At 37.8% G+C, this 12,531-nt stretch overlaps 1 protein-coding gene across 1 annotated transcript; it reads left to right on the forward strand.

Annotated features, from left to right (window-relative positions):
* Positions 1-3,887: 3,887 nt before the first annotated feature.
* On the forward strand, positions 3,888-4,844 carry LOC111153817 (olfactory receptor 143-like). Its single transcript, XM_022513067.1, has one exon. It carries the CDS (start codon positions 3,912-3,914, stop codon positions 4,842-4,844), a length of 933 nt encoding a protein of 310 aa, XP_022368775.1. The 5' UTR covers positions 3,888-3,911.
* Positions 4,845-12,531: the final 7,687 nt, after the last annotated feature.

Below are 12,531 nucleotides of genomic sequence, written 5' to 3' on the forward strand. Positions count from 1 at the left end.
GAACCTCTACTTCAGACATCCAAGCACTTTCAAACCCTCCATTCCTCCAAGCACTAATCCTAATTCTAATCTGAGATTCTAGAATCTGATAATGCTTCCTCTTTCCGTGTGTTCTACCAGTTACGAGTGTGGTAGCTATTTTATGTAGTTTAATAGTCTTTATATTTTTCAATGTTTTTGTCTTTCCACCTTGCAATATCTGAATAAACCAATTCTTTGTTTTAAATATACTCCATAAGAAGCACATATTATACCATTTGTTTTTCTGACTGTACCTTGCCTATTACAGGTAGCACATTTTATGTGATTTTGATGGATTGATTTGTTCACTTTAGGAGACATTATCTTGCCTATCAGCACATTCCAAACCTCGATGGCAGTGATTTAGTCAGAAGTAGACATTTAACTTCTCTTTTCTACCATGATTGTTTTTTTTTTTTTTAACTTTTCTTTTCTCTCAGAGTTACTGAGTTGGTAAGATTAAATGTAGGGATTTTGATGGTTCTCTTTTTGCTACATGGGGAGAACTCATCTGAGATTAAAACTGAATAGAACCATGAGAGACCATGGACTCTGAAAAACAACCTGAGGGTTTTGAAGGGGCGGGGGGTGGGAGGTTGGGGGAGCCAGGTGGTGGGTATTAAGGAGGGCACGTATTGCATGGAGCACTGGGTGTGGTGCAAAAACAATGAATACTGTTACGCTGAAAAGAAATAATAAAAAAAAAAAAAACTGAATAGAACCAAGAAGAACAAAAAGTGGGAAGAGAGACATGCACACGAATGACTTAGTCCTATAGAGCTATACAAGGAACCGTGTACATCCTCAGCTTAGCAGCTTTACACACTTTTGTGGTATAGGCTGGCTTATCTAGACAGATCCAGCTTGAATTTCTGTCACTTAACTTGAAGGATTCTTAATGCACCCTCTCTAAAATATTCCACATATACCACACAATTCTGCATAGTGTAATGGTAAAAGAAATCAGTTCTGGGTTCATAGACACTTAAATATAAATGTTGCTCTGGCACTTGCTGTCTTGACCATGGAGCAATCAATGAACCCCTTTTTGCCTGATTTAGAGGGTGGGCATGAGGAGGACATAAGGGAAGGTGAATAGAGAATCTAGCACAGTAACCAGCTAACAATAACTAAGAGTGGTACAAATATCAGTTTCCTTGGCTATATTGAGAAATCATTGGGTCAAGACCTGTACCTCATTCTGTGTGTGTTCACTCTTACAGTCTAGATGCTCAAAAATTGTTCATTAAATGTAGCGAGTCAGGAAAATCTCTAAAGAGAGTCTATTTATGGAGTGTTAGCCCTCATGCACCATCTACTTTGGGTAGAATAGGACTCTTAGGACCTGGAATATTATATTCCAGACTCCAGGTTCCTCTGGACTTAGTATGCTTCTAGGTTTCATCCTAGAATTGCAGTGGAGGACTCTGGTTAAAGATGGAAGACTAAGATAAGCAACTTGTCTCTGTTTCTTCTCGAAACTCACCAACATGACAAAAAAGGGATTAAAAGTGGCATTAAGTCACCTACTTTACTATTATAATGATGTAACAGTAGGAATTAGGAATAGAGAGCAAGAAGAGAGTGTGCATGTTTGTACAGTGATGGTACGGGGTAGAAAAAGTTACAAATTCTGATCTTAGTAGGAGTACTGGTTAGAAACTATTAGAGTAATCTAAATTAGAGATGAAGAGAGGATATAGAAGCTGTGTAAGAGGGAAAGCCAAATATTTCAAGGAGTTGGATTCTCTGGGAATTGGAGACTAGATGAAGATGGCCAGTGAGAGGAAGTTGCGTTAAGATTAGTTTGTAGATTAGTTGCCTGGATGATGTAAAAAATGTGCTGACTTTAGTTTTGAGCACTTTGAGCCTGAGGCACATAAGATAGACCTTTTTGAGAGGCATTTATGGAAGTCCACCTACATGTAGCTATGGATCTACATACGGATCGGCATTTCTCAAAATGAGTGATTTTACCACCTAAGGGATATATGCCAGTGTCTGAAGAATATTTTGATTATCACACGTGGTGGTGGTGGATACTACTGGAATCTAATGGGTAGAGGCCAGGGATGCTTTCTTCTTAGAATACACAGGACATTCTTCATTCTTCACAATGAAGAATTATCTAGTCCCCCCCCCCCAAAAAAAGAATTATCTAGTCCAAAATGTCAATAGTGCCAAGGTTGAAAAATCTTGATATAATGAATATGGATTGGAAATAGGGGGGGGGATACCAACACTTAGGCTCTTTTTATGTGTTGGGCATGTTTCCGATACTTTATATGATTTAACTCCTTTAATCCCCACAACAACCCTATGAAATTTCTCCTTTAAAACTCATTTGTATCTGTACATAGGTATTAAATAGATATGAAAATATACATACAAGGGCCAGAGAAGTTATATTACTGTTTTCAGTCTCACAATTAAGGATTTTCAAGTCCAGATTTGACTTGAGGGCCCACTCTCTCTCTCTCTTTCTTTTTATTATTTATTTATTATTATTTTTTCTTTTCAAATTTTTATTTAAACTTTATTGATTTCAGGAGTAGAATTCAGTGATTCATCACGCGCATACAACACCCTGAACTCATCATATCAAAGTGCCCTCCTTAATACCCATCACCCATCAAGCCCAGCTCCAACACTCCCACTCTTCTTTTTTTTTTAAAGATTTTATTTATTTATTTGAGAGAAAGAAAGAGAGAGAGTGAGAGAGAGTATGAGAAGGGAGAAGGTCAGAGGGAGAGGCAGACTCCCCGCTGAACAGGGAGCCCGATGTGGGACTCATCCCAAGACTCCAGGATCATGACCTGAGCTGTAGGCAGTTCCTTAACCAATTGAGCCACCCAGGCATCTGTAACACTCCCACTCTAACCACTTTGCTAAAACATCCCTTTATAGATGTGAAATCCACAAGCATGGGCAATGCTAAAGCTATGATTTACTGTTTTACTAACGCAATCCCAGAGACTTCAGGTAAGTGCTAGAAATGGCAAGTGACTGTGCCCCAGACTTTCCTCTTAGAACTGTGTATAGATTCCAGGGGGTGAGGAAGGAAGTGACAAAGGGAGGCACTCATTCCTTTGCACTGGGGATTAGGAATTCCTATTGTGAAATTATAAACTGAGCAAAACATTGAGTCTCAAAGGATCCAGTGTTGGGCCTCTGACACAGGATATGAATATGGGTTCAATAATTTCTACCCTCAGTGGACTCATTTAACTTGGAAGGAAATAATGAGGGAGAGAATAATTTTCTGTGCTACGAATCAATTTTCTTAGAACTACAGGTCATGGAATAGATTCCCATTGGAGTCACCTGATTGTTTTGGAGCTCATATAAGGTTGTTTTCCTCCTTTCAAGTGAAGAGGACTTCTGGGCAAATTCTCAAGTACAGATCATGGCCTGTTCTCCACAATACCTCTTTTAGCATGTCAAAGACTGAGGGCTGTGCTGATGTATACTGTCTCCTCTCTTGAAAACTTTGACACCCCGGGACTGTAGAGTAGAAGTGGCTTTAAGGTCTAGCAGAGTGAGGCCTCCAGGAAAAGGAAAATGAGGGTAACACTACCAATTTATTAATTTATTATTCTTGTCATCCGTAATCCTGAATGGAAACTGGGGAGAAGGGAGGAAAGGACATGCAGAGACATTGGGGGTCTTGAGATCAGTATTCCTTCTGCGCAAACTGCATGAGTGGGAGTAAAGGAGAAAATGAGGAATCATTAGGAATAATCAGAAGTCTTGTTCCTTGGATTCCTTGCATGACAACCCTGTGCATTGTAAACCAGCAGATCAATCTCTCCCTCTGGAGACAAAGAGTGAGGGTCCATTGTTAATGCTACCTTCTACCTCTGTTCCTGCAGATCATACCTGTGAAGTGAATGGCTGTGAAGAATGACTCTTCTGTAACTGAGTTTATCCTTACGGGATTAACAGACCAACCCGAACTCCAGCTACCTCTATTTTTTCTGTTTTTGGTGAACTATGTGGTCACTGTCGTGGGCAATTTGAGCTTAATTAATTTAATTTACCTGAATTCTCACCTTCACACCCCCATGTACTTTTTCCTCTTCAATCTGTCCTTTATTGATCTCTGTTATTCATTTGTCTTCACCCCCAAAATGCTAATAAGCTTTATTTCAGAGAAGAACATCATCTCCTTTACAAAATGCATGACTCAGCTATTTTTCTTCTGCTTTTTTGTCAACTCTGAGTGCTATGGGTTGACAGCCATGGCCTATGATCACTATGTGGCCATCTATAAACCCTTGCTGTACATAGTTACCATGTCTCCTCAGGTCTGTTCTCTGCTGATATCTGGTTCATATGTGATGGGGTTTGCTGGTGCCATGGTCCACATGGGGTGCATGGTTAGGCTGATCTTTTGTGATTCCAATATCATCAACCATTACATGTGTGACATCTTCCCTCTCTTCCAGCTCTCCTGCAGCAACACCTATGCCAGTGAGCTTGTGATTTCTGTTATTGTGGGCACAGTTGTCATTATATCTAGTCTCATTATCTGTATTTCTTATATTCTGATTCTTTCCAATATTGTTCACATCTCTGCATCTCAGAGTTTGTCCAAAGCTTTTAGCGCCTGTGGCTCCCACCTAGTAACTGTTGGTCTGTTCTATGGATTTGGGTTGCTCACTTACGTCAAACCACCATCCACTGGGTCTGTGGGCCAAGGGAAATTTTTCTCAGTGTTTTACACAAATGTGGTGACTATGCTCAGCCCTTTCATTTATAGTCTCAGGAACAAAGATATCAAACTTGCTCTGAGGAAAACCCTGAAGAGATTTTCAAACTGAGAAGAACCATCTATCTCTCCTTTGTTGTGTCTTTTTCTCCACTTTCTGCTCTTCCTTATCCTCTTCTTCCTATTCTTTTTCCTTTTCCTTACCTTTCTAAAGTCTTTCTGGCAGGATTTTTACTTCAATTTCTTTCTTCTCTTCTTACTTGGTTTAACATGTGGACCTACTCTTGGACATGAGGGTCATCCTCCATTCCAAGGTGAATCCAAACTGATCTTTATTCCCCATATGAGTTGAAGACATCAGGATAACCTCCCCTATCTAAGGATAATACTACCTATTATTTTTTCTCTTGTCTATTCCATCCAAGGTAAGCCATCAAGTAGCGTGATGTCTTACCAGTTCATTTCTTTCTTTCTTTCTTTCTTTCTTTCTTCTTCTTCTTTTTTTTTTTTTTTTTTTTTTTTTGCTTTCTCTGAAACAATTACACAGTGCACTTTCCTGTTTTGAGGGTTTTATTACTTATAATTGTATTAAAACAGAGAAGGTATGACAAAAATTGTGGACACAGTAGAGTGGTAAAAAAAACTGCAGACAATTTTAGGGTTCTTTTAATAATGGTTCTTGTTCTTGATTTTTAGTTCCATATAGGTAAAAGAAGTGAATACTCTGTTAACCCTAGCTTCTTTCTTTTATTCTTGAGAATGCTTGGGAATGAATGAGCCACACTATTCCACTCACCTTTTCAATCCCCACTAATAATGAATACCACTCAGTAGTGGTGAACTGATATTTTGTCATAAGTAGAATTGAAATTGCTACCACTTGTCTGTGTACCCATGGATTGTGAGTGTGATTAAAAAATCACACAATAATATTCTTGACTACAGAATAGAGTGTCATGAACAATGTCAAGATTTTTTGTTTGCCTGTGTTAACAGGGATTCCCTTTTGCAAAGGAAGATCTGTACCTGCTTTCAAAAGACAAACAAAAATATATGGCAAAAACCTTGTCCTGTTGGGGTTTATTCTTTCACTATATAATTTGACTCCTCCCTTTGGTCATATCAAATCTGTAGCCCATACATATGCCACATTCTTTACAAATTATATTAAAAGATAAGTCTCTTTAACCTGTTCTTTGGAGGAGGAAATAATTATGCAACTTGCTCAAGATCACCCAGCCATTGATGCAGAGCCCAATATTTTAATTCATGTTCATCTCACAAAGAAATGGAAGAGATGAAAGGAGAATTGTGAATGAATAAGAGAACTTCTGGAGAGTTTTACCAGAACAAGTGTGAAAATGGTAATTTCCTGGGAATAATATCTTCAGCCAAGATGCCTGTCCAAAAGAGATTATCTACAGGCTTTGATGCCCAACTAGAAAAATGCACCTGTCCCTGGAAAAATTTGATTTTAAAGTAGGGGTAAGCAGGGTGAGTTACCAAGAGATGTTTCCTCACTATATATATATATATATGTATATATATATATATATATATATATATATTTTTTTTTTTTTTGTGATCATTTCCTGGAATAGTAAGGCTGTGGAGTTTGGGAAATGTCACACTTTTCAGAATATTATGTACACTTTAACAAGCTTGTTAGATATTATGCTCTCAGTTGGAAAAAAGCAATAAAAAAGAGTTCTTTATAATTAATACAATGGTAAACAGAGCTCTACAAAATTTTATTTTGTGTGTTACACAGAGAATAAACTGTCTATATCATCCATCACTACTTTTAATTGATAAAAGGATATTGCAAGGCAAGTTTTTCAGAATGAAGCAACTATGTCTACTAACTTTATCACAGGGCTGTATCTTACATTTTTTAAATTAACATATTATGTATTATTTGCTTCAGGAGTACAAGTCTGTGAATCATAAGTCTTACACAATTCACAGCACTCACCATAGCACATACCCTCCCCAATGTCCATAGCCCAGCCACCCTATTCCTCCCCCCAACCCCCCAACAACCCTCAGTTTGTTTCTTCAGACTAAGAGTCTCTTATGGCTTGTCTCCCTCCCCGGACCCATCTTGTTTCATTTTTCCCTCCCTACCCACCACGACCCCCTGCCCTGCCTTTCAAATTCCTCATATCAGAGAGATCATATAATAATTGTCTTTTCTGATTGTATCTTACATTTTTAATGTGAATCTGTGTTATAATCCTTGCCCGCAATGCGGGAAATTGAGCTATTGGTTGGACATTTGAAAGTATTAAGATATTATTATTTTGGGGCACCTGGGTGGCTCAGTGGGTTAAAGCCTCTGCCTTTGGCTCAGGTCATGATCCCAGGGTCCTGGGATAGAGCCCCGCATTGGGCTCTTTGCTCGATCAAGCCTGCTTCCTCCCGCCTCTCTCTGCCGGCCTCTCTGCCTACGTTTGATCTCTGTCTGTCAAATAAATAAATAAAATCTTTTAAAAAAAAATGTCAAAACTCAGAAATGAAGGTGTGGATATTATAACCATTTCTGTTGAAATAAGGAAGATTATAAGGGAGTACTACAAACAGTTAAATGTCAACAAATTGGATAACATAGAGAAATGCATAAATTCCTGGAAATTCAAAGCCTACCATGACTAAATCATGAAGAAATAGAAAATCTGAATAGACTTATGACTAGTAAGGACATTGAATCAATAACTATAAATCTCCCCGTAAAGAAAAGTCCTTGACCTCATGACTTCACTGGTCAATTCTACCAAACATTTAAGGAATAATTAACATCAGTTTTTCTCAAGCTTTTTCATAAATGTAAAAGTATGGCACAGTTCCTAACTCAGGTTTTGAGGCTATCATTACCCCAATACCAAAGGCAGACAGAGACACTACAAGAATTGATATCTATAGACCAATACCCTTAATGAATATTAATGCAAATATCCTCAACAAAATGCTAGCATATGAAATACAGCAGCATGTTAAATGGATTATAAAAAGTGAGATTATTCCTGGAATGCAAGGGTAGCTCAACATATGAAACTGATCGAAGTAACATACCACATAAATAAAATGAAGGAAACACACACACACACACACACACACACACACACACTCATGCCAATTGATTAAGAAAAAGAGTTGGACCAAATTCAACATCCTTTTATGATAAAAATTTCAACAGGATAAGACTAGAAGGAAACTACCTCAACAGAATAAAAGCTGTGCTTGAAATCTGGGAGCTCTTTCTCAAAGTTCAGGGTCAGGGGAAGGACACTCACTCTCACAGCCTCTATTCAACACAGCACTAGAATTTCCTGTCAGGACATTAGGCAAGAATTAGAAATAAATAAATTTCCAACTTGGAAAGGAAGAAGAAAAAACACCTCTCTTCTCAAAGGTTAGGATCTTATATGTAGACTATTCTAAAGAGTCAACAAAAATTAAGACCACAAAGGAACTTAGGAAAGTACCAGGATACAAAGTCAACACACAAAGATTCACTAAAAATGAACAATCCTTAAGGGAAATTAAGGAAAAACAGTTCCATTTATAGCAGCATCAAATAGAATCAAATACTTAACCAAGGAGATAAAAGACTTGTAAAATGAAAGTGAAAAAACATTGCGGAAAGAAAATACAGAAGACATAAATAAATGGAAGCATACTCTATGATCAGGGATTGGAAGACTTAACTGCTGTTAAGATGTTGATACTACCCAGAGTGATCTACAGACTCAATACAATCCAAATCAAAATTCCAATGACTTCTTTTTTGCAGAAATAGAAAAACCCATCCTAAAATTCATATGGAAAGTCAAGGACCCTGAACAGCCAAAACAATCTTAAAAAGGAGTAAAACAGGAAGACTCATATTTCCTGGTTGCAAAACTTATAAAAGCTGCATTAATCAAAGGAGTGTGGTATTGCACAAAGATAAACAGAGAGACCAATAGAAAACATGAGAAAACCACAATTATTTCTTGCATAAAATGGAGGGTTTTTTTTGGATATAACACCATAACAAAGGCTACAGAAGCAAAGATACAGATAAGTGGGATTATGTCAAATAAAAATCTTCTTCAGAGCAAAAGAAAAAATCAGCAAAATGAAAGGACAACCTATGGAATGGGAGGAAATACTTGTAAACCATATATCTGTTAAAAAGTTATATCCAAAATAAGCAAGGAACACCTAAAACTCAGTAATAATAATAACAACACAAAAGAAATGACTCTATGAAAAAGTGGGCAAAGGACCAGAATACACATTTCTCCAAATAAAGCACCTATGCGGCCAAAAAGTATGTGAAAAGATGCTCAATATCACGAATCACCAGGGAAATGCAGATGCAAACCACAGGGAGATACCACCACATGTCTGATAGAATGGCTATTATCAAAAAGGTAATAGATAACAGGCATTGGTGAGTTTGCAAAAAAAAAGAAATCCTTGCACAGTGTTGGTCAAACTGTACGTTTCCTTTGTGTAAGAAGAATAAGTTCTGGAGATCTAATGTACACCAATGTCACTACAGTTAACAATATTTTATTGCATACTTTAAATTTGCTAAGAGAGCAGATCTGAAATGTTCACACTATAAAATAAAGGGTGAGCTTGGTGAAAGGTATTAAGGAAGACCAGGATTGCACGGAGCACTGGGTGTTACGTGCAAACAATGAATCATGGAACCCTACATAAAAAACTAACGATGTGGGCACCTGAGTGGCTCAGTCGTAAAGCATCTGCCTTTGGCTCAGGTCATGATCCCAGAGTCCTGGGATTGAGGCCCACATCGGGCTCCCTGCTCTGCAGGAGGCCTGCTTCTCCCTCTCCCACTCTTCCTGCTTGTGTTCCCTCCCTCTCTGTATCTCTTTCTGTCAAATAAATAAATAAATAATCCTTAAAAAAGAAAAAACAAAACTGATGATATACTGTATGGTGACTAACAACACAATAAGAAAAAAAGAAAAAATAAAGGTAACTATGTAAGGTGATAGATACTTTAACTTGATTGTGATGATTATTTGAAAATGTTTACAAATATAAAAATCAAGTCATGTATCTTAAATACATAAAATTATGTGGCGCCTGGATGGCTCAGTCAGTTAAGCAGCTGCCTTCAGCTCAAGTCATGATCTCAGGCTCCTGAGATCAAGCCCTGTGTCTGGCTCTGTGCTCAGTGGGGAGTCTGCTTCTCTCTCTCCTTCTACTGCTCCCCTGCTTGTGCTTTCTTTCTCACGCTCTGTCTCTGTCAAATATATATATATATATATATATATACACACACACACACACACACACACACACACACACACGCATACACACACACTATTATTTTTTATAGTATTTTTATTTAAAATTTTTATTTATTTATTTGACAGAGAGATACACAGCGAGAGAGGGAACACAACCAAGGGGAATGAGAGAGGGAGAAGCAGGCTTCCTGCCTAGCAGGGAGCCTGATGCAGGGCTTGATCCCAGAACCCTGGGATCATGCCCTGAGCCGAAGGCAGACGCTTGAGGACTGAGCCACCCAGGTGCCCATATATAATACTATTATTTTAAAATTACACCCTGTAAAGATGGAAAAGAAAAAAAAAAGAACTTCGACTCAATTTCTTCTTTAGTTATACTGAGATTGAATCATAGTTTCAATATTTACTTTCATGACAAAATTTCAGTTGCCCCAGATAATGGAGATTGATTGAAACTTCTTGAACTAGGGAATGACATATCTGAGCTTTCAGAGCTCATTCTAGCAGGAGTTTAGATGGTAAAAAAAGAGGACATTTGTGGAAACTCTAGAAAATAATAGCCACTACAGTTCAGTAGTAGAGTTAAAACCTAAAAACTGCCTCAATTTGTGTGGTGGTTGAGGAAAGGGGTGGAGGTCATTGTGGTTGTAGACCCTGTTGCTTAGCATGTGGGATATGTGGAAATATTCTGAAGGTTTGCAACCAGAGAACCACATCACTTTCAAAAATATTTATGGACTTCCTAGTATGTACATTATGTACACTTAAGAAATAAATTGGATAAAATGATGCTTATTTTTAAAGAACTTACAATTTATTGGAGCACACAACAATTAAAGGGGAAAATGTCCAGTGAATGGGGTGGTAGAGAATCTCTTGGAATTTATGAGAACAAAGATAGCTAACATTAGTTGACTGTTTATCATGGGACAGGCACTGTTCTAGCCATTTTACTTACCATCATCATAACAATCAAATGAAAGTGGTACTGTTTTTACCATTCCTATTTTACAATGATAAATCAGAGGAAAAAAGAAATTAGGTAATTTGCCTAGGGTTTTATAAGTAATAGTGAAGGTAGGAGTCGTACACACACTCTCAAACTCTGTAGCTCCTATTATTTGGTGTGTGTGTGTGTGTGTGTGTGTGTGTGTGTGTGAGATGAGAAGAAATAGGTGACCATTTACGGAAATATTACATAAAACACAGGAGAATGGTCAGGTACACATTTCCAATAGATGCTTAGGAGTAAACACTTCAGAAGGAATATATGACATAGCACATTATTTTAGAGATATCTCAGGAAAGAGAAAATTTATGTGAGATGCTCCCTTTTGAGAAAAAGGAGGTTCCTTCAGATAAAGTAATAAAGAATCCTGGAGGCAGAACCCTTGCAGAAAATTTTCCAGTTAATATATTCAAAGAAAGAGGGAAATAAACAATATAGTAGAATTCCCTTCAGAGATGAAGATGACAGGGAGATGGGAGTTCATTTTTGGCTCCATCTTGGGAGATGGACAATCCCTAGAGTGATGAAAAACCTTGAGTAAATTTGGAGTTCCTAAGGAACTAAAGATAGATGGATGGTCTAGGGTGTAAATACAATCCTCTTATTTCCTTTTCCACAATGAATCTAATCCCAAGGGGAAGAGACTGAGCAAGCTTCTACTCCACTTATAAGCAGGTGCATTGTATCATTAAACTCACATTCAGTCATCTGTATTTTATCAAGTGGCAAATGACATAAAGACTATTTTCCACTGCTTCTTGAGAGAACTCAAAGTCATAATCAGAAATTATGACCTGCAGTTTGGGAAGGTTTCTGGGGGCATACCTGAAATTAAGTGTATGTAACATACTTTTAGAACAAAGGGACAAAAACCTCAGAACCTGAAATTGCCCTTCCAGGACTTCAGGGATAAAGACAATGATAAGGGAGTACTGAGATATTGTGATCTAACGAGGGTGAGTCTTGAATTTCATTTATGAATGTCCCTCTTGTTATGAGATAGAAATCCAGAGATCAATATTATGTAACTTTCTTTTTAGTTTTTTTGCAGTTCTGAGATTCAAGTGAGAAGGAATTTGATCAAGGGGAAATCAGGGAATGTTCAGAGAGTTAAGGGGTGCAGGGGTACAATATCTTTGTCAGTAAGTTCCTTCTCTGTGGATGGAACTCTCACTCTTCTGGATTTATGGCTTTTATTCTGGGACATGAAACCTGTCCTAGACTCTAGTTCCTTAATTTTGGATGGGAAACAATGTTCTTAGTCCCTACCCCCCAAGTCTAATGTGCATTAGAGAACAGTAGCAGGTTAGAGGATCTTTGCCTGCATTTTTACTTGATGGGAGGCTGAAGTGAAGGAAGAGATGGTGAGTCTAGAGAAGGACAATTGTGTCTTGGTCTATCCTGTGTCTCCCTTCTCCTTTTGTTTTTCCAGTGGTCATGTTTGTCTATGGTAGGACTAGACTTCCCTTTCTAGGCTAAATTGTGTAGTATTGGTTCTGTTTAGCTTATAAACCTCTAAA

This window comes from Enhydra lutris, unplaced genomic scaffold (genome assembly GCF_002288905.1).
Source record: "Enhydra lutris kenyoni isolate GAN:26980312 unplaced genomic scaffold, ASM228890v2 scaffoldscaffold34, whole genome shotgun sequence".
In the NCBI taxonomy this organism is placed as follows: Eukaryota; Metazoa; Chordata; class Mammalia; order Carnivora; family Mustelidae; genus Enhydra; species Enhydra lutris.

Coding starts and splice junctions, on each gene's coding strand:
- LOC111153817 (XM_022513067.1), top strand. CDS start 3,912: ATGGCTGTGAAGAATGACTCTTCTGTAACTGAGTTTATCCTTACGGGA.